Source organism: Corvus hawaiiensis, chromosome 2, assembly GCF_020740725.1.
Source record: "Corvus hawaiiensis isolate bCorHaw1 chromosome 2, bCorHaw1.pri.cur, whole genome shotgun sequence".
Classification (NCBI taxonomy): domain Eukaryota; kingdom Metazoa; phylum Chordata; class Aves; order Passeriformes; family Corvidae; genus Corvus; species Corvus hawaiiensis.
The window spans coordinates 41,779,498-41,802,417 of record NC_063214.1 but is presented as its reverse complement, the minus strand read 5'-3'; the positions used below and the strand labels follow the sequence as shown (position 1 = coordinate 41,802,417).

Here is a 22,920-nt window from a genome sequence, read left to right as displayed (position 1 = left end):
TATTTATGGGCTCACAGCACTGGCCAGTGTGGTCTCAGAAGGCTGAATTGAAGTAAACAACATGTTGAAATATATTTAGTGAATTATCGTGCAAACCACAGAAGAACATGAAGAGAGAGGAGAAGAGGTTTCTCGGTTGGGTAGTGATTTCATGTTTTCTGTCAAAGAAATCAGATATTATAAAGGCTTATTAGGTCAGTGAGCTCAGCTTTCCTGGGCCAGGCCATAATTGTTTCTTATGATAAACATAATTTCAAGTACTTTGTCTAGTTAGGGTTTAAACCCTGAAAATGAAAAGGTGTGCACCCCCACCCTCAAGGAAGAATTCCACAAACTATTACATCTCCCTATCTCACACAATTATCTGAACACCCATTTTGCAGATTAGGATGTGTAATAGCAAGGATGAGAAGTCATTTTATAGTGTCTAAGTGTGTGTAACATCAGTCAGGGCACAAATTTTATCTGTTTCTCTTCCTTCCCCTAACAATATAATATAAATGCCGTGCAAATGATATTAGAAGAGTGCAACAAAAATTATGATAATGAAGGCAGGACTGTCACTCATTTGACATAATGTCAACAGGCTGGATTTTTGGCCTGAAGAAACTACATCTATTTGCCTGTGTATACATGTTCCGCATGGCTTTACTGAATGACTCATGGGGTCATGAAATGTAAGGCATGTGACATGTGTCAATCAGCTCATTTAATCATGCATAGAGCACTTTACTATGGCAGTCAGGGAGGCTGGGTAAGGCTCCAGAGCTGGGTGCTCAGGTATGCTCTCTCTTCCTGCTTCTGGGCAAAACCCGAGAATCTTTTAATTTCGTGTGGGATTTCTAGTCTGGCAGCAATCCAGTCAGAGCTATTGCACAGCAGCTGCCCCCTCCCGTCCTCTCTCTCCAAGCTGCTGGATGTCTATGAATAACAAACGTTTCCACTGCATAACAAGTTCGATTTTACAGCACTTGATCTTGTCAATCTAGCCTTTTCAGGAAGCATCAAGCTGTTCAATAATGTATGAACAACAGAAGCACTGCACACTTGTAGAGTAGGTGCATAATTTAGGGAAGCATCATGTAGATTTTGTGAGCATCCCACAGCACCTGCACAGCACATTGCCACCAGGCTGACTGTTCTGGGACACACAGTAGGGTCAGTACAGTCAACCTACAGATCATCTTCTTACTGCTCTTGAAAAAAGTGTGTGTTTATCGCTCTGTGCTGCCTTACAGAATGGTTGTGCAGCAGACGGTTGTTGGGTGTGATGCTTTCTGGAAGACAGTGGAGATGCATTTTGTCCAAGTTCCAGGTGGAAATATTGCAGCCTCAGCAGGATTTCAAAGCTGGTATCACACTGCTAAAACACAGCATGAGTATATGCTCTGGGAGGTGAAGGTGGCTCAGTGTTTGGATGCACCTGGGTCTCTCAGCCAGTCTGTTTCAACAAAGTTAACTCGAAGGCTGCATAAGGCATTAGGAGAAATTTGACCTTCTAGCAAAGGCCATCACATCTCAGCCACTCCTACAACAAGGGCAACAGTCCACGCCTGGCTGCAATGTGTCTGCCAAAAATGCATCTGATGATTTCAGGAGGCAGAGAAATCCTTACTTCCTTTGGAAGTTTATTCCCACCTTGTTGTTTCATCATAGTGTTTGTTTCTTAAACTTTGCAAAAGTTATGATCATTGATGATAAAAATCTGTTTAAACCAGTAACCACTTGTGCAACTCTATCCCAGCAGGTCAGTAATCTCTGTCAAAGGATGTGATGGTCTCAAGCCAGTATGCTCCATATCATCAAGATTAAAAAAATCTCCCCATTACCCTTATACAGCATAGTTCACAGCCTGTCTAGGTGACCTCAGAAGAGAGAACTGATTGGGTTTACAGAACTGACAATCTTTGTAAAATTTACAGGCTGGTCAAGATGCCATGCTGTTTGTAACTCAAGTACCTCTTAATTTCAGCATTCTGCTTTCCTTTATGACTCAGTAGCTGGGCAAAAACTGAAGGAAATCCACAGCAGTGGATGGCAAGTGAGGTACAGTTGAATCATAAAAACTGCCAGACAATTGTGAAGGGAGCACTGGATATTTTTGCATACTTCATTTCAGCAATAAGCTTACAAGGAGAACTTTCAAGAATGTGGGTATGTTCACCAAGAAACCAGCTTGTACAAAGACAGGCTTTTATTCTGCAGAACTTATGCACATTTAACTCAAAATGGAATGATGAAAGAGCTCAAAATCAGGCTCACATGCACAAGCTTTTGCAGGCAGCAGGACTCTGCAGATGCTGTAAGCAGAGCACAAAACCAGCATTTTACAGGAGCATTGTCACACAGAGCCCAGCAGTTCATTTCCAAACACCACATCTAAACAGAGTTGAGGTGTTTTAAAAATTGTCATATTGTCTCTAATGTATACACTAATTTTCTAAGACTGACACCGAGTAAGCACTGGCCCTGTTAAGTACATTTCTGATCTCTATTAGGCATTAAAACTCTTTATTAAAAAAAAAAAATTTGCAGAGGGGAAAAATGAACTCCAGAAAAGATATCCAATAGAATTTTTGTTTGAGGGCAAGAAAGGGTTTTAGGCAACTTCTATTTGCTGTATTATTTCCAAAAACAATGAAACACTTTCAAAGTTTATGTTTCTCTTGACATTTCTCAGCTACTAAAGTACTGAAAGGCAAGACTGGGAGCCACAAAGGTATTTAAGTGCTTCTTGTTTAATTAAGGGTTAGTCAACCAAATACTTAAGCATCTGGGCATGCATGTCCTGCTTTTTTTCACAAGATGTTTGTGGCAGAACAGAGACTAGATACCAAATTTCTCTAATTGTAAACTGCCTTACAAGTCAGCCTAACTTTCACACCAGACTAATGGAAAATTTTCCTGGGTTTAATGGACTTTGCTAAAGATCTGAAGATGTCACTCAAGGCAGAAATAATTTCAGCAGGGGAGTGGGACCCAACCACATTTCTAAGAATGTTTAGTCATGTATACTTGACACTGTGGATATAAAATAAATGAATGGATGCTATTACTGAAATCTGAGTATTTGCAAATGTTCCGATGTTAAATATTAGGAGTAATTCAGCCAAAATCTTTCTCTTACCTGTTTTTCAAACTTGTCTGCTACCATCCTTGCCAACGGGTTTGAGTTTTGAACCAGACACTTTAACAGCAAATGACTCAAAGTGATCTTACTTGAACTGAAGAGTGAACTCCTCTTTGCTTGTGGCTTAATAACACTGATCCTCTACTGTTTCTTTTAAAATTCTTATTTCAGATAACATGATCATGGAGTTTGGCAAGAAATAAAAAGCTGTTTATATCATTCACGTAGTTTACTTAAATGTTAGCATTACATTCAGATTACACGATGAAAACTAACCTGTTTGGCTACCCTTTTCCACTGGTTTAAATAGCACCATGCTGCAGTGTGTGGGATTCAGACACGGCACAGCAAGTACCTGCACTCAGGGAAACAAACAGTTTTCTCATGTTGGGATGCCTTTTCTAGTACACTGTTTGGGGGAGAAACCCCCAAAACACCAAAACAAAAGAAAAAAAAAAACAAACAACCCCCTTTCATGTATTCCTCTCCAAGCATTTTGTATTGCTGCCTGTGACTGTAACATTTGGATGTATTCCCAACAGTGGAGTCCACAGAGTGTCCGTCTGTTGAAGGCTGCTCTGCCTGGGGAAAAGATCCCTTTTGAAATGGACAGAAGGGAAAGGATGGAGGAGAATGTTCCTGTGGATGTGGTTTTACTCATGCTGGCAAAGTCTGATCTGAGAAACTTTTCGGTAGTTCTCAAAGATAGATCTAGGTTCAATCAGTCTCCTTTAAGATATGTAAATTACTAATTGCATTGTGCCCTTTTTAGCCAGTCAGTTGACTAAATTATACAACGCTTCATTTTGCAAAAATAGAAAGTATTCCCAGGCAAAGCAAATCACAGTTCTCAAGCAGCTGGTTTAAGAATGTTTCTCTGGGAGAAACCTTGAAAACAATGTAACATCCCAAATCTGCTTAGAAATTTCATAGCGTAATAGCATTCTGTTGCCATTAAAAAATAGAAAATAAAATCCTTCTGTATCATCATCTTTCAAAATAGGAATTATATAACGCTCGACATTTAATGAACTTTTATTGACGTCGGTGGGACTACTTATGCTGAAGCTCATCTGTGCACATTTAAAAGCTAAAGAGCACACAGGCAAGGGAAACTGCAATGATGCCGTGATGCAAAAAAGAGGTCCATACCCCAGCTCTCCGAGGCTGCAGATAATAGATTTGCCTCTGTCCTAATTATACACTCCATCTCCGTGCATTAGCATGGAGCCTAGAAAACCTGACTCATCATCCCTAACAGTCCCGGCGACCTGAGGCAACCACACACACACACATTCTCGCATGCGTGCTCCCAACTTTCCCTAGAGCAAACACCTCATCCTGCTCCGCCGGGCAGCAGCACAGTCGTGTCCCTGCATGTGCAGCCCGCCGCTCTGGCAGGGAGAGCAGATCGCCCCCCGCCCCGGGAACGGGGGTACCCCGGGAGAATGAGGCTGGCGATGCCCGGGGACTGGGTCTGGCCGCGGGGTCGGCAGGCAGGTGGGATGGGGAGCTGAGGCCGGCCCCTCCTCCCACCGGTGACCCCGAACGGGACCCTCGGGGACGCTCCTGGGGCAGCGGGACCGAGACCGGCCCGGGGGAACCGCGGCCGCCGAGACCCCGGCCCGGGGGCGTGGCCTCCGCGCCTCATTTGCATGGCGCGCACCTTATTGGCCAGCGGAAGGCACGCGCCGAAGCGCCGGCTCCGCCCCTCTCTCCCCAAGGCTGCCCAGAGACGCCACCGGCCACGCCCCTCCACGGCCCTGGCCACGCCCCCCTCCCCGCCCCCTCTCGCAGGCTGCCCGGAGATGGGAGCCGCAGCGGGCGCTGCCCATTGGCCGGCGGCGGGCGGCCCGCCGGGATTGGCCGGCGGCGGCGGCGGTGGGCGGGGCGGGCGGCGCTGATTGGCGGGGCCGGCGGGGGTGTGCGCGGGGGGCGGTGGCGCGGAGCGGGCGCTGGGGCCGCGGCCGGGGATGGGGGCGGCCGGCGGCGCGGGCAGCTGAGCGGCGCGGAGCGTCCTGCGCCTCCCCGTCCCGCCCGGCCCTCGCCGCCATCCCCGCCACCATGAACCGCCTCGGCTCCGGACCTGTGGGCAGCGCCGCCGCCGCTGCCGCCGCCGCCGCCGCCGGGCAGTACCGGGTGTGCGGCAATTGCCGGAAGGTGCCGAGACAGGTATCGGGGGGCGCCCGCTCAGAGGAGGCGGGAGCTGCGGGAGAGGCTTGTAGAGCAGATTGGGGGAGCGAGGGGCGGTGGGACAGAGACTTGGCGGGGGGGAGGACACGGACGGCGACAGTGACTGAGGAGAAATGGGCAATAGGGCAGTAGTGGGGCGGGGGGATAGAGGGGAGCAGTGGGGTGGGGGCGTGCATGGAGGGCTTTCCAGGAGGTGATTGTCTGGGGAGCGTGGGGTGGGAGGCAGGAGAGGGGTGCAGGGCGAGGAGGATGTGGGCCCAGGGGGTGCCGAGGGTGCCAAGTCCCGCGCCCCCATCGCCCCCATCCCCCTTGGGACGGCTGTCACTTGCCCTTGTCCCAGGCTGCCCCCTGCATCCCGAGGGCTTGGGGGGGACCCGGCCTCCCCGGTGGCATTGCGGGGCTTGACTTGGGGCCCAGCCACGCTTGTAAAGTTTATTATCCACGCATTTCACCGGCGAAATTCATCACCGCGATCTCCGTCAAGTCTTTGTGCGGGGGGGAATCCGACATCAGAGCTTTAAAAATGTAAGAAAAGCACCAAAGAATTCCCAGCCCGCTGAACCACATCCCTGCAGTGCCCGGCCGCTTCCCTGCGGACCCCCCCGTGCCCCCGGAGGGGTGCGGTGGCTGCACCCCCTGCTCCCGACATCTGCCTCACGGGGAGCATTAGTGGAGGTGCTTTTTGTTTGTCCAGTGCAAATGAATTAAAATTGCTGAGCTGTTCAAATGCGCCGAGTCTCCGAGCGCCCAAGATGAACGCGACGCCGGTTTTGGTTTTATTTTAATTCAATCTCTCCCAACACATTTTGCTCCACGTTGGTTCTTGCAAATGCTAAGAAAGCCTGTAAGTCAATGAGCTCAAATATTTGCGCTCTTTGTCCAAAAACTGTTTTTCTTCCTCTGTGGGTCAGGCCAAGTGCCAATCAAAGTTGTTTTTCAAGCCTCTCTTCCCTGCAGTAGGACTGCTTTTTTCTTTCTTCCTTTTTTTTTTTTTTTTTAAGGGTTTGGTTTTTGGAAAGGAGGTGTGTATTTAGGGGAGGGGGAGGAGAAACGTTAAAAATCGGTCAGAGAGAGAAGCAGGTCTTAAAAATCATGTTTTTTGAATATTTTAATGGAAACAAAATCTTATTAAATGTGCATGCTTGGTATGTGCAGTTATTTTTTCCATAAACTCTTGGATCATATTACAGTTGATACTTGGTGCTCAGCTCTTAGCTCAGCTTGCAAGAAATGTAATGGATCAGAGAAGCACACATCAGCAGAGTCTGATTTTTAACCATTTCGTTGCAGGATCGAATCCCTTCTTGGCTTTAGCTTGCTGCTGTTCCCGCTTTAAGAAAAACAAGCACTTAAAAGAGAGAAGTTCTGCAGGGTTAAAGCCTGAAACAGCTTCAGACTTGACATATGTCTAAAGACATACAAATTAACCAGTGCCAAATATGTCTGTAGAAAAAGCAGGGAGGGAGCTTGCTTTGTTCTGCCAAATAATCAAAATGTTTTGTTGACAAATAAAGTGGTGCTTGGCAGCCCTTGTAGATCTAAAATTAAATTTAAGTTATTGAATTTTTTTGAAGCCGTATTCCCATCCTGCTGTGTAGGACTTTTTTTGTATACCTCTTTAATATCAGTGGGAGGTAGGAGGCGGGGACAGGGTTAGATGGTACTTTTCTGGTAACAGGAAACTTGCTGGATTTGATTTATTGCTGTGTTTTTATTTTATTTTAAAGTAGTTTAGGGATGATGGTGAAACGTAGGCACCCAGTTGGGTCTGTTGAGAAGGCAACTTAGTGCTGCTCTGCCTTGGCTGTGGTCATTTCAACCATACAAAATTGGGGAAGAATAAAGAAACTGAGTGACAGCCCGTGAAACCCTCTTGAAACATAGGTGTTCTGTGCTTTCAGTGGTTGTACTGGGACATTGTTCCATCTCTGTTGTAGGCTGGACAATAAAAATAGAAGTGCAAAGCTTCTGACTACATCTGTCATTATTTAAAAGTTGGTATAATAAAAATCACTGTAAATTTTAAGCTTTTGCACCTCATTGGCAAGCATGCAAGTAGAAAACAAAAAGTGCTTGATAGAAGCAAGATGCAAATTTGACCTGAGTCTCAGAGTAATAATCTTCAGATAAGTGCTGCCTCATCTGTTCTTTTGATGGTATTGGGGTTTTTTTTCTAATGATCATGTGATAATATACTGGAAAAAATGACTGGCCTTGAAACATGTTGAATCTCTTCTGCCCTCCTCAGTCTTAAGCCTTTATTTGAAGTCATATGAATGCTCACAGTTTAGGTAGTGCTGTTGTCAAAATAATAAGGAGCAAAGCAAGCTTTCAACTCAATGGCATATAATGAAATTTGAAATAGTCTAGCACATTTTGGATTTTCATGGGTGAAGGTAAGTTTCTCTTTCAGCTGGGAAACAGGAAAAGCTAGATGCAGCACTTTATGCTTTGGCCGATTTCAGATTAATCAAAGTTACAGTTTATTATGGAAAGTTCTGTGAGGGCAGCACTGAGAATCTTGCTACGTATTCATGGATTGCATTTGCCTATGAAGAATGTTTCTCATATTAAAAGGATACAGTTTCCAGTTGGGTTTATTGTTATGGTACTCTTTAGATAACCAGATCTACTTGCAGAACAGTTGTTGCTAATCAGAAGGGCTTAGACAGTCATAGATACAACAACTGCATCATTATTTGGTTTAGGAGAAAAGCAAAAAAGGACAGCCAGTGGTAGGTGATGCTGTCTTGAGTTTGATCAGTGAGCTTGTTGAACACACAACCAAGGCAATGCTTTAACTCAGTTTAATAAATGGGAGAATGACCAAAACAACATGAGTAGCTCTGGTTCATGGGGTGGATGGGCAGCCTTTGTAACAAAACTGTGGCATACCAGTAGGGAAAAGTGTTAAACATGGCATATGAGTGCTGTTGCCAAGTCTTTCCTAGAGGTGGCTGAGAGGTGCTGCCACTTCAGTAACCAGGACAGCTCCAGCTCTCTCCTTTGAAAATGCAACATGTAGGGGAGTCCCTGGGCAGGGGAGCTCCAGGGTGTTATCCTGGAGCCTGATGGAAATCCAAGGTTCTCCTGCCTAAACAGAATCAATATCCCAAGCAAGAAAGAAGAGAATATATAGGAAGAGCTCAGTATTTCTTTGGACAAATAACTGCTTCAGGAAGGCTTTTAGGAATAAGCAAAAAGTCTTCGGGGGATAGAAAAGTCCTGATACGTCAGGAAATGTAGGAACAGGGAAGATTTGCCAACTATTCAAACTTAGTTGCAAATTGCAAAGCATGTGAAGTAGAAGGTTCTTTTACATGTACATACAAGTCAGTAGGATATAAAAGAAGTATAAACATGGTTCCAGGATTAAATATTTGGTTTGTGTTAGATTTCAGTGAGGCAGATAGAAGGGCAGTGGCAAGATGAGTGATGGGGGAGTGTGGTTTAAAAGCAACATTTAGTGTTGGCAAGGTGGAAGTGGACCCAACTTACCTGACCCTCCTAGCTTGAACCAGTGTCTGTGCTGGAGTGCAGCATAAAGGCATATGGAATCCAGGATTTTCATGGTATTTATAGACCTACCCACTCAGGGTGATCCTGTGAGAGGGGAAATATCCATAAAAATGAGTGACATAATTTGCTCCTCATCCTCCCATGCCAGTCTCCTTCTTTAGTGCAAGTCTCAATCCTGTACAAAGTTACTAAATAAAGCAAGTAGGAAAAAAATTTATATGACATGGTACCACCAGAAGCAGGTCATGCTAGACTAATGTAGTGGTCTTCTGTTGGTAAGACAGCTGCTACAGTGTCCTGTTCCAAAAGCTTTGAATGGACTAAAACTGCACTGTAGTCATTAAACATCTGAAGTAACATCAAAGGTTGAACTTGACACTGCAAGTCAATGCAAATTAAATGTTTGTGTTTACTAACATCAAATGTTCTATATATCAAAAAGTTTAACTGGGTTTGAAAATTATTTAGGCGAATTCATAACAGAAAAATTAAACAACACCTGTAAATATGAAACAGCAACACCTCTCAGTATAGTTTCTGTATGCTTTCCTGGGTGTCACGTCTCCCATTGTCCCCTAGCAGTGACAGATTACTGGGCAGGAGGGACCTTTGTTCTGACACAATTTGTCTGTTTTTCTGTTCCTGTTAATTACAGTGATTCGGAACTGATGAGAATGGGAATTTTGGTGGGCCATGCTGAAAGGAGAAGTTGCTGTGCTGAGAGGAGAACACAAGTGGTAAATGTTGTTGTTCCAGGGAGAGAGGGACATTTCATGGAGAGCTGGGAGACCTTGAGCACTGACATAGTTAAAGCGGTGTGAAATCCAGTGGCGTGAAATGTGAGAGTTGCAGGCTTGGCTGTTTGCTACTCATCACTTTTAATAAGAGCAGCTCCTTGGAAGGAGCAGGGAGAAGAATGTCGATGCAGGAGGACCAGCAGCTTACTGTCACCCTGCAGGGCTGTCGTGTTGGAGAGGAGGGAAGCTGGGAAGGATAGGCCCTAATTAAACAGGCACAGAGGCTGGCTGCCTGGGTGCTGGGAGAAAGGGCATACTGATTTTGCAGAAGGAAACGAAAAAGTTTGCTTTTTTAATCCAGCAGAAAAAAAGGCTGAGAGGGGATATGATCCACGTCTATAAATACATCTCATGGTAAGAGCCAGTGAGGAGAAATTAGCTCAGGAGTAGATGGATGTAATATGGTCATAAATACATTTAGGCTGGAAAATTGAAGTGTCCACAGGTACAAGGATCTGGAAGAGTTTGTTCTAGGTCTGATGCTGCCAAAAAAAAGCACCCGCTTTTAGGATAGAAAAATGTGTGAACATCATTAAATGATGTGGTGCTTACAATAGCACTAGCCTAGGCTCAGGGAGTTGAGGTCATATCCAAAAAAAAAGCAACCAAAAAACAGAAAAAGAAAAGGCACACTTTGATTCACATTGTTGTTCTGTGTGGGTGAATAAGAAAGTAGCCCAAAAGTGAACCAAAAATAGTTTAATGTCAGGTCTCATAAGCCCATGTAAAGCAAAATATGTGTCACCATGAGTCATGAAGATGCATGGAGATGCTGTTACCTGCACTGTAAAAGTCAAGGGGCCTTTCAAGGATATCTCAGCTATTTTGAGGGAAGTCAGCCTGGTTCAATCTCTTCTGAGCATAGGCAAATCAAAGTGGCTATGCCTTTGCTTGGAAAACACCCTGGGTTTTCCACAATGCAGCGTCTTTTTTTCTGAGTTGAATAGTCTAGTTGGCTTTGGAAGTAGTCTAGTTGGCTGTCACAGAGAATCTTAATTTGTAAAATCAAATTATATCTTCTATAGTTTGATGCCTCTTAATCTCTCTTCACATTGTAGGGAATGTGAGGGGCTGCCTAGATGGCTTTAAATCTCCAATGTGTTTCTTCCTAAAGGAGTTCTCAAAATGATTTGCAAAGTCCGTCATGAAAAATTGGTTCTAATATTAGCAACATTCTGTTGTGTAAAACATTGTGTCTGCCTTCAGTGTTTGTGTCTTCCAGTCCCCTGGAGCACTGGTGAAACATGATGAAACTAGCTCAGGTCACTCCTCCAACTAATTCCGAATGCACAGCTGGGGGGGAGAAGATGGGTTTTCTTAGGGTCCAAAAATGTAAAGCTATGAACCAAGAGCAACAAACCAAACTTTTTAGGGCAGTTAAAGTCAACAGCAGCAGGCTCCTCACTCTCATAATTCATTCTTACTTTTTCTTGAAACATTTGATAAAAAAACTCCCAACAAACTGAGAACTTAGAGCAGGGTTCTTTCCTGTGAAATAAATGCTGTGAAAATCCAGAGCTGACTGGTTTCTCTCCTTCCCCATCCTCACAAGTGTTTCAATAATTTGTATCTTTTCAGAATCTGATCCATTTAACTGGCTCTTCTCCCATCCCCTGCGTAATTACAGTCTTTGTGTCCTGAAATCAAAGGACAGTATTGCTCTTTGCACATGTATGCTGGTCCTGAGGCTTCCTGGGTTCTCCTAATTTTGCCTTAGAAACTACTGTAAAGAAATTTCCTTGTGTTTTCCTAGTTTTACGGGCTGAAAATGAGATGGCAGAATTACTAAATTTTCATTAGACCTGTAATGAGAGTGGCATGAGTGAAATGAACCTCTGGTGAACAGCACGGTTTTGCAATGAAAAGCTGCAAGAGGTGGCCTCGTAGCAACCGTGCTCATTTAGAATACTCATTCTATTTAAAAAAACAAAAGCAAAAACACCGTCTTCCCTGAATTACAAGGAGGGAATGGAGGTGAGAAAGGAAGGAAGGTGGGTGGGAGGATTTTCTTCAGAAGAAACCTTGAGGTTTAGTGTTGGGACTGAGTTAGCCAAGCGTGGAGGTTGTCCCCTGCTAAGACTTACTTCTACTCGTAGGAGTGGAGCATTGCATTAGCCAAATCACAGGCTGTGGTTTGGAGATGTGGACTGTGTGAACATTTGCTTTAAATTTATGCATATTACTTAATTAGGGCTTCAAATCTCACATCTCTTTAAATGGCAGTGTTTTGAAATCTGAAAAAAATAATATGGTTCATTAAGCATCCTTGGTTTTTCCTCTCTTCCACATTGGTGAGGGAGCTGTTGATACTCATTTAGTTCTTTATTTGAACCTTTTTTTCCTGGCTAGGGAGATATGAGAGAGAGAAGATAGTGGTATAATTCTCCCCTGGCTGTGCATAGCTGGGATCTGGAGATTTTATTATCAGATTTCGATTTACAGGGCTGGAGAATAAGGAGGGATCTCAAGCATAGTTTGCATGGCCAGGCTGAATATTGGCTTTTTGTCTAAGTGGGTCAGAATGGACTGGGGGGATATGGAGCACTTTCAGTAGAAAAGAAATTTGAATTGTCAGGAGGGAGACCTCAGTTAATGAGAAATTGCACCTCATCAGCTTTGGAAAAACCTGTTTGGAAATAATTTATGCTGTTTAATTTCTCTGTTCTTTGCAGGTGTTCCTGTTTGTATGCAGAGGTCCTTCCCATTGTTTTCTCTGCAGCCCAGCCTGGTAGTCTTTGTGCTTTGAGTAGAAGCTATAGGGAACGTAATGAAGATGAGTCAAATTGTGAAATGCCATTACAGGGCAAACATTTTTTTTCTGATTGTTTGCCTATCAGTCAGTCCATGAAACACATTACAGATAGTTCAAGAAATTTTATGCAGTTCTTGGTATGCCATCCTGGGCAGACCAGTGTTACTGATAATAGGGGAGGCCATGATCAAGGGGTATTAATTTTAAATGTCTCTCTTAACCACTAGTTTCAAATTTGTATTATAGGATGCTTCTTGCATATCAGACATTAGAGAACTACCACTTGGGGCAAAATACTGGTATAGATGGTAGTTAATATTATGTGTTTATGAAGCTGAAAAACTATTTTGTTCCTTTTACAGACCATGTCAACCATTGATTTACTCTAATATCTTCATTCTCACATCTTACTTAAATTGAAAGGAAGGCGTTTTGAAGCATGGGCTTTTTCCTTGTAGGGCATAATCTTTGTGACAGTCATGGACTTAAGTTAGGGAGAGGCTGAACAGAGTGTAAGTGATGGTGCTCAGGGTGAGAGACAGAAGTCAGTGTTCTTAATCTAGCAAGATATCTTAAATCTTTCCTGAATGTCTCTGCTTACTTGAATTAGGGTAAGATAAATAAACAGATACAACCTCCTGATTAAACAGCTTTTGTTGTTGTTAATGACTCCCATAGTACTCTCAAGGTAAGCATCTTTGTTTTGTTAGACCAGCAACAGATTTCTAATGGATTCTGAGCTCAGCCCCCAACCTATTGAACATGGTAATAGTGTGAAGCTACCTGCAGTCCCCATCCTCAGGGGATCAGATGGTAAAAAATAATAATGGAGTAGAATATGAAGTATTCCTGGCTTCATGTGTTGGGAGTAGGCTGAAACAGAAGTAATAAGTCTTTATCACAAGGGAATATGGTGTGGTCAGTGTGTGGACCCCCCTTTGGCTTGTGGTTTAAGTCTTCTAACATATACAGATGTTAGGTTAACAGGTATGAAAGCCAGGAGGAATCGCATTCTTGAGAATTCTTTGGAGTCATAGGTCTCTGTTATCTCTGCAAGTGCAAAACACATTTGGAAGAAAAATAAAAGGTAACTTGAAAATCAGGTTTTCATCTATTCAGAATGGGCAATAAAGTAATAAATACAGTCAATGTGTCTCAGTTGCTGCAGTTTGGAATCAAACTGTGTAATTGTGTATCTGTTTTAAAGCATATTAAATTTGAAATTAGTTTTGTCATGAAACTGGAGAGACGTAAATTCTTTCAGAGTCATTTGACACTTTATAGGATGGATTAAAATTGTTCCTTAGAAAGGAGGAATGGTTGCAAGAATGACTCCTCACTTAACATTTTCAAATTAAAAACTCATGCTTCTGAGCAATTGCACATAACCTCAGTAAAACAAAGTTATGTTAATGACAGTGAGGGAGTACAAGCTGTCTTGGTGTAAACCATTCTAGAGCAGTACACAGCTGCTTACTCAAAATCATCCTTTATTTGTCTCTGGGCAGTTTATTATTGCATTGGATTTGTTCTGGCTGATACTAACAAAACAATTGAAAGCCAGTGTATGTTCTCTCCTCTGTATGAATTCTGCAGTTAAAAACTGTTTAATAAGACAGTATCTTAACAGTGTTGAACCTAATTTAATAGCACATGCTTGTAAATATGTTTAATATCTCCTGCTTTAGCATGTGGTAAAGGGAATATAGTTACATTATTGTCTAAATGTATCTGGAGGGGTTTTGGCCATATGGTTCTAAATCTGTTTTAAAGTAATTATACCTATTAACTAAAAAAATAAAAAATATTCCCCTCTGAGTTGATTGACATTCCTCTCAGTAAAGCACCCTCATTGCTGATTAGAGGTGTGGAAATAGTAATTTGTTCTAGCATTTAGAAATTTGATTAGAACTCTAATGAAATGGAGCTCCTACATGCTGTCTAAATATTCTACCTGGCATCAGCTGGATCTCATCCAGTGTGGAAGAACACTTGAAATGTTGCTTTACTACAATATCTTTTGTGTCTTGAAGTCAACGTGCTGTCTGCAGTGCAAATACCTACTGGCTATTCAGCAGGCAGAGCAAACCTTGAGCCTCCCTGGAAACCAGTATCAGGATGTGATTATTCCAGTGAGCACTGATTGCCTGACTGCAATATCTGGCTTAGAGTTAGAAAATTAAAGTAGCTCTTTATGGAGAAGCACCCATACTACAGCTCTGTCCTCTGGACTTCAGGTGGTTGTGCACATATGTTATACACAACATGGTGTGTGTATATGAGGTAGAAACATGCTGAAGTTCCCAATTTGTCGCTGTTGTTGTCTAGTAATAAGGTGGCAACAACACACTATGAATAAGAGTTTAAAGTTAAAGCACCACATTTCTCTCCCCATTATGAGTAGTGTCTTCAGTTCCTCCAAAAGCTGATTGCAACACCCATTACGTGCAGTGGCAGCTGTTTGAGGACCCATGTTTTAAGTCCTCTTTAATTCATTTGCAGCCATTTGCACTCCAGACCACTATGGCTAGAAGACTCTAAATTGGCACTCTGTTAGTATCCTGTAGTGGAAACTTCCAGTCCCTAGTGGTAGGAGACACTTGAGGAACACTTGAGGTGCATGGTGTTCATTAGTTAACAGTTCATTTTGACTGGTTGCCTTCTCCCTGTGAAATCCAGAAGATAAGCTGTAATGCATCTCACTAGAATCAGACATGGTCTTTTGTGTTCTTCCTTTTTTTTTTTTTTTTAGTTCTGTTTGTTCACCATATTTAATATTTTTACATCTTGCAGTCACCACATTTAAACAAATGCAGTGGAAAGGTTGAACCAGAAAAACTCCCAACTAGTTTATGCCACATTAATGCTTCAGAAATTATTTTCATCTTCTTGTTCCCTCCAGAAAACTTGAACAAACTGTTCAATTACATTAGTATTTTAAGTTTTGCGTTACTGGGGAAAGACTGGATGAGGTGGTAACATTGGGGGTCATTCAAGTAGAATCTGCTTTGAAATAAGTGACTTCTATTCCAGCAATTTAAAACTTGTCTCACTTCTGTGCTGGTGCTTGACAAGTAGTTAGGAGGAAAGGTGTGTTGGTTGAAAAGGTCAACTTAACATAATTAAAGGTTGAAGGAGCCTGCAGCTGCCATTGGAGTTCTTCACGAGAGATGGGGCTTGGTGCCTCTTCCACCTGGGCAGAGTCCAAGAGGAAGGAGAGCAGGCTGCAGCCATGGAGGGTATGCTGGAACCATCTTACACACATGGCTTAGAAAAGCCAAGAGGGGAGTAGAGGTGGAAGGAGGGTCTCCCTCCATGCCCCTGCTCTTTAGGCCACTTATGCAAAAAGTATTAGATAAAGGTGTAGTTAGTTGACCTATTTATCCAACAGAAACTTGCCGTACAAGCAAAAGCAGTTTGACTATCCAGTGCTGTTGCTGTTTTGTATGGGACACTCCTTTGAGTTAAGCTGTGCCTCATGAATACATAGAGGCAGCATCCAGCCATCCAAAATGATTAATTTGTCTTGTTTGAGAAGTTAGGGCTATGGCCTCAGTTCTTGTTTCCCAGAAAAGTTGGACAAAAAATTGCATGGTCTAACCTGTCTGTATAGAGGTAAGGCTGTTGCAAGTAAAGGCTGTGAATGTGTCTCTTGGGAGCTGGGCTTATTCTGATGAAAAGGTCTCTGTTTGGGTTTGGAGACTTCATTAAGAAAAAGGGCAAGTCGACTGGAGGGCAATGGAGAACCTTATTAGGCAGTGCATGTTAATCACTCTTCCATAGCTACAGAAGTCTTTATTCAAGCAGGGCATAAAATAAGTGAGTTTATTATTTCTTTATTACTTGCTGGTGCTTTTTTTGTAGAGTCGTTAAGCCACCAAACTGTAGCAAAAGCCCTCTTAGTAAAAGTGTAGGCAGTGATCTGAGAAAATGGTAGCACCTGCTAGCAGAGGCTGGAGGTAAATCTGAAATTCTGTCGATCTGCTGGCCTGGGTGGCTGGAGAGAGCAGGAGTAGCTGATCTATCTCTGGACAAGTCCTGTATTTACATGCAATAAATCTTCTCTAACAGTTAGGAGTCTTTAATTTTTGAAAATCAGCATCTCTTTTAAGCTCCATCATGAAAATACATTTGTATCTTTGCTGCCACCAGCTCAGCTACATTCAGTCAGTGTGTTTTGGAGATTGTATCTCACTAATGACTCACTTTGGTAAGATGTAGCTTAAGATGCAAAATGTTCTTAAAAAAAAAAAAAGGAAAGAAGAAGAAAGGGGAAGAAACTGCCTGACTGAAAGTATTCTTATGGTCGCTCCAGCAAGTCGGTGGCTTGCGAATGTGCTACTGAGATGAAGCCTTTCCTCTGTCTGTCTCTTGCCCAGACTTTCCCAGACTAATCAAATGTAAAACAGTGTGTCAGCTCCCTGCTCATTGTAAAACAGTCTCCTGCCTTTGCAAACAAGACTCCTTGGAGAAATAATTTGTTCTAATTGGTGACCATTTTAGGATTTCCTATCAGGTGTAAAATCAAAAGGGCTCACCCGTGGTTTTCCATCTGTGGCCATAGCACCTATAAGATTTTTCTGGACTTCCTTCAAGGAGACTGTGTAAGAAGACTTACTTCAGTAAACTCAGAGGTATGGTCTGGGTGCCACCTCCTTCTGAAAAATGCTTGCAAGTCAACTAATCAAAAGAGGCTTAAACTCCTGCCTTAGACAGCAAGGCGCTTGCTCTTGGAAATTGTACCTTTAGGCTAGAGGTAAAGCGTGTTAGTCAGGGAGATTTTATTTTTCATCTGGCACATTCTCTCTGTTTGAGTCATCAGCCAAAGAAAGATGGCAAAAAAAGCTGCTGCTCTTAAAGCAGGAGGATATTGCTCCTTTTGGATGTCCAGGAAGACTCTCCCTTCCCTGGCAGAGCAAGGACAACAGCATCAGCATGCCTTACATTATTTGAACTGTTGCAAAGATGGTCAGTGATCATCAGTTGCACATAAGCATTTGTCTGAGAAACTTGTGCCAAGGGGGCTTCTCGTTTTCTTTTAAAAGCTTTTCAGTGGATTAACTTAAAATTTTAAGGAACATCGGCCACAAATTTTGTTTGTTATAAATTAGAAACCTTATAACAGGCTCATGTTTTAATATTTTGATGTTGTCTTGAATGTTAACACAAACAGCTTAGTTAAAGTTCTTCAAAATGAGGTGGCATAGCCAATATGTGCTTGTATTCCTCCAGTACCATCTATCTAAACAAATATCATCTGCCCATCAGGTGAGTAGGGAGGGTTCATAAGTATATTGTCTTTATGTTTTAATGCATAGGCATTTTTTTTCTTCACCTTTTTCAAATCTAAATTGAGGGAATTTCTGAAGGGGTGCATTCAGAAAAGAGGAATAATAACACTGGCTTCCTCAAACCGGTGTTAGTAAAGAATTGAAGTGTAATGTACTTAAGATTCTGAAGTAAATTATATGATACCACCTGTGCTGAACAGGCAGTGTAGGAATGTGCTCACCCAGGCACTAAGGAGCTCCGTAACAGGGCCGGCATCATCTACACTGGATTAGCATAATGCTTGTTTCTGTAAGGGTCCAGTTTAGCTAAAATGCCTCATTGCTTAGGGGATGCCAATTCCTCTCTCTATTAGAAAATAGGTTCCATTTTCAAATAGGACTTACAGAATAAGTAGTATTCTTGAACCAGTCTGTTGCAGATACGTGACTGCATTAGGGCAGATACAGTGGGTCGGATTGAAACTCAGACTCCAGTCATCTGACAGTGGCCAAGGGAAGACATTGAGGAAAGAAGACACAAAATGGAGCAGTTTGTTATGCTCTCCAACAACACTGTCTCCCAGGTTCCAAGTGTTTGCCATTTGAAAACTTCTGGAGCTGGAGGTGAATTCTCCATATTTAATGATCATTGTTGCATTTCTCTTCCATGAACTCAAACACTTCACTTTTAAACACACACTGGCTTTTTGTCTGTAGCATCTTACAGCAAGGATTTCCACAGCTTAGTTGCACATTGTGGAAAGGCTAAGTACCTCTGCTTGAGCTTGTCACGTGCTGTTTGGTTCACAATCTTTTTATTGGAGGTGGTAAAAGCACACTATGCATGGACTGTGACAGCAAGGAGGAATCAATTAAAATTATTTGACATGCTTGTGACAGCAGTCTCAGCAGTTCAGAGTTGCTGTTTCCAGGACTCAAGCTCCTGTGTTTCACAATCCTGTTTGAAAAAGATGGCAGAAAACTAGCTGGGACAGCTCCAGTACTGAGCAGAGCACATTTCCCTCTTTAATCTGTGTGAGAGGATTTTGTTTTCTGAACTTGGGCAAGTTACTTCCATGACGCTTAAGATAGTTCCTGCACACAGTTCAAAATAACTGCTATGATCATTTGGTACATAAAATGTGTGGGAAAAGCAGTTTGAAAGCCCATGCTTGAGCCATTTGCTTGGCTTTCTTATGTGTCTGAATAGAATTTGGTTTTATGTAGTACTTGGTAAGTGAAAGGTGCTTAGGAGCATATGTCTGCAGCAGCATTTACTACTGAGTAAATAGATGGTGCTCTAGACGTTTTTATCGAGCTGAAAACACTACAAGGACACAGACTTATCAAGAAGGAGTGTTGGCAGGCACACATGCTAAGTTTATTTCTGCAGTGTGGGGCTTCTGCTCACATACCTGTTCCCTGAAATGCAACAAAGAAGCACCTGTGATACACTCCAGGTAGCGAAATGTGCCTCTGCAGCGGGTTTGCTGCTCTTCTGATAAAATTCAGATGTCCCACTTACATGTTCTGATTCAATGGCCGATCAGGGGAGCAGTCAGAGTGCATCTCCTACTGAATTTTAAAAGAACAGCTATAAGAAGATTAAGCTGTACAATGACATTGCAGGGTGAAAAGTAGTGGGAATTCCTGGGAAGCTGGGCTGTATGATCTAAAATCTCATAGTTACAGGTCAAACAGGTTTTCACATGGAAAGGGTCCTCAACCTTTGCCTTCTTGAGTTAAACTCTGTGGTGGATTTACACTGCACTTAGCTTGTGAAGATTTTTCACTGTTTGGTAGCCTGTAAACATGTAGTGTTTGACATTAGTCATGAACACTGCTTGACTATCACCTCAGGCAGCCAAATACTTTGTGTGGCCAGGAGACCAGTGCAGGAGACCTTGTTGGTTTTGATAGTCTATCATGCAGGTAAGTTGAAGCTGGGAAGGAAACTATTTTAGTGAGCTGGTGCAGAGGTCAGAGCCCAGCTTCCTCCCCTGCAGCTGTGGGGGACTGAGATGCTAATCAGAGGAGGATATTGTTATTATTTTTTCCATTCAAGTGCAAAGGTAGGACTGCATACTTGCTGTGAGCAGATTTCTTTATGGTACTGTTCCCTCCAAGCTGTCAAGCTTCATCTTTTCAACTGGAGACTCAGCAGTGGCTGACTTAACATTTGTCTGGTTTCTCAAGCCAGTTGTGCAGCGGAGCTTCATGTGCCTGCCTGACTTAGGAACTCTTAACCAAGGACTCCTTCAAAACCAGTGAAGCCAAAGACTTCTTTGAAGCTGACTTGTAGAAGAGCAGCAGTTGTGCTAGCAACTGCAGTGTAGGCATGACTTTAAGAGTCTTACCTTGGTAAAAATCCATATTTTAATCTTTTAGGGCACACTGTGCCTAAAATCAATCTCTCTCTGTGCTTTGTCATAATGAATGCAATGCCAGTAACAAAGAGGAGAGATGAGAGAATGCAGCCTTGATGACGGTCCCTAGTTAAAAATTCACCCAGTCTGTTTTTATAGTAACGTGCTATTAAATGCTTCTTCTTTTCTATAAACCCTTGGTGATGATGGTCACTGCTGAAACACTGTAGCACGTGAGGATTTTCTAGCATGCATTGCAGTGGAGTCCTTTCAAGACTTTCTTTAAAAAATTGTCAGAGTGTTGTGTAGTGTACTACCCTTATATTAATCTAGTGTTTCAATCATTTAGCATCTTTGAAATATTCAAAAAACCAAAACCAAATAATAAAAAACCACCATACCATGGGCCACTTTCTTAACAGTAAGAGGATGCCATTATGCATTTACAGTATGGATGAATACCATTCCATTTTGCTTGCTTACAAGGGATGTCTTTTTAGACAATATTTCTATTAAAAATTCGGTAGAGCATTCTTGGGAGACAGTTCTGCCAGAGATACATGATGGATTTGCATAACCCCAGGGAGTCTTTCTCTCTTTTTGTTTTTTAATCTCCAATTGGCAGTACGCCCCATAAATCAAATGTGTGTTTATGAATTGAAGTATTTAACCATTCAATTGCTGTATAGTAAAGAGGCTGTGCTCTCAGTCGTTAATTTAGTATTAATTCAGGCCTGTCAAAGCAGCTGCTGTTCTATCTGTACTTTCTAGCAAACGTTTGTTGTACCTGGTGGCAGTGTTCTGCTGCGTGGATCAAACGGGGCATTCGATACGATCTCTCCGTAGGAGAATGGAGGCCACACGCATGACCACAGTCACTGCCCTTGCCCACACTGAGCCTGCAGCCTCCTGAGCACATGGGACCCTTCTGGCAGAGCGAAAGCAGGCTTGGTTAGATGGGCTGTGCTCAGGCAGGACAAGGCAGCCCTCTGCATGGAGGCAGCGGATTAAAGGATATGCTGTGCTGCTTCAGAGAGTCTCCCTGAACATGCAGCGCTCCTGTCCTGGCTGATGAGGAGGCAGATTAACTCAGTGCACGTTTGCCAACTTAATGGCTAAAGGCTACGTTCTCCAAACTAGATAATACTGGTCTGTCTCAGTATGTCAGATGTGGACTAAACCCAAAGGTGGAAGGGAGCCAAGGTACAGATAAAACAAGTCCCAGCTAAAACCACTGAAGTTTTCTAACTTTTGCTCTTAATATCTGGTGCTGTTGAAACATAGAAAATGCTCTTCTGCCATGCTTGTAGTTTATTGAGTCATCAAGACATTCACTCACAAGGTCTTCTGTCCTCAGGGCAGTTCTTGGGGGAGCACACAAACTCCAGTGTTACTGTTCGGTGTGCAGGGAGGGAAGGAGGTGAAGTTCTCTGTGGATGAATGAGAGAAGCATTGTTTCTCTTTTTTTCTGTTCTCCCCATAATTTTGGTTTTGGCTTTTTTGTTTGTTTTTTTGAGGGTTTATTTGAAGGCTGAAGTAGACCAGAAGACCATTTGTTGTCTGTTGGTGATACGTGTGTTGCTGGTCTTCAGAGCAGTACCTGGTTAGCCATGAAGTCCTGTTAGTCTATGGTGGAAATTCAGGCTTTTTCATGACATAGTTGATCTCATCCTGAGTTAGACATCCCCTTCCTTTTTTCGTTTTAACCAGAGTGCAGCTGGCTAACTCTGATTTGGGTGTCTGTGTTTGGTCAGTTGAGTTTCATCCTTGGTATCTGAGAATGGGGCATGAACAAGAAGTCAGATTTTGAGGTTTGAATTGAAGTGATTCTCAAGCAACGAGGAAATAGAAAAAGTAGCTGCTTGTCTCTCATCCTTTTCATGTGTTAATAATCAATGTTTAGGTTTGGCTTGGCAGCATTATTTAAGCAGGTTTTCTTGTGAAGGTCTTTCCATTTTTCTAGCCCGGAGCCTCAGCCTTGCTTACCCAGCTAGATGTACTCTGAACTTCAGTCAATATTAAGTTACAGGTGTGTCTTTAACTTGATACATTTAGGTCTATTCTGACCAAAAAATATTGCGAAATACAGTTCAGGTTTCTTAAATAAAGAAGTGTTTTTCAGCATACTTGTTACACTGACGTTTGACTTGTGGTCCTTGTTTGTCTGCTCCCAGTTGCAGTTGGGGGTTGGTTTTGGTTCATAGGAATGATCTCCAGGACAAGGAGAGAGATACAACAGTAGGAGTAGTAAGGATGCAGACATAGGTTTGCTATATGGAAAAGGTGATAGGCTTCTCTGTCAGTAACTTCGTGTTCACTGCTGAGTTTTACTCCCATAGGCCAAGTGTACAGGATATCTTTCAAAGATCAAGGAACCATTGTGGGACTTCTGCTGCCTGACCATCCATCTTGGGTTGGGTAGAAATTGCTGACCTTTGGTTTCTAATTAGTGTGGATTGTGTTCTTAATAGCTGGTGGAGGGATGGGAACTTGGGATAGGCTTCCTTTTATTGTGTGAAATCCAAAAGGGCTGTAACCTGTTACCAGAGCGAAAGCTCTCCATCAATTGTACTACATTGGCTCTCTTCCCAGCTGTTTGCACCACTTCATCAGCTGTGAGGCACAAAGATGCCAAATTCTTAATGTTAAAAGTTACTGGTTTAAGTATTTTGAAATGCTGTTCCATTAAAAAAAAAGGTTTCCTGCTGTTTGACTTCCTCTGCTAATTTTCATTTTTATGGCTTAGTTTGCATTTTTGGAGTTGGACAGTTTGCTAAGAGGAAGAAACTGTTGCAAAATCACTTGAAATACCCCTAACAAATGACCGTAGGCTAGGACTTTTGCTTTGTGAACTCTTTAACATTTTGACATTGTTTGTTCTGAACATTTCTTT

At 42.7% G+C, this 22,920-nt stretch overlaps 1 protein-coding gene and 1 long non-coding RNA gene across 2 annotated transcripts in view; both read left to right on the top strand.

Annotated features, from left to right (window-relative positions):
- Positions 1–5,125: 5,125 nt before the first annotated feature.
- Positions 5,126–22,920, top strand: part of SESN3 (sestrin 3) — a 40,699-nt gene continuing 22,904 nt past the window's right edge. Inside the window, exon 1 of the mRNA XM_048294583.1 lies at positions 5,126–5,302. Within this exon, the coding sequence (XP_048150540.1) occupies positions 5,195–5,302 (108 nt within the window). The 5' untranslated portion in view covers positions 5,126–5,194. The remainder of the gene's footprint in view (positions 5,303–22,920) is intronic.
- LOC125321553 lies at positions 5,623–7,287 on the top strand. The gene is made up of 2 exons (XR_007201588.1): positions 5,623–6,167; positions 6,614–7,287. It is a non-coding gene; the product is annotated as an uncharacterized LOC125321553 (long non-coding RNA).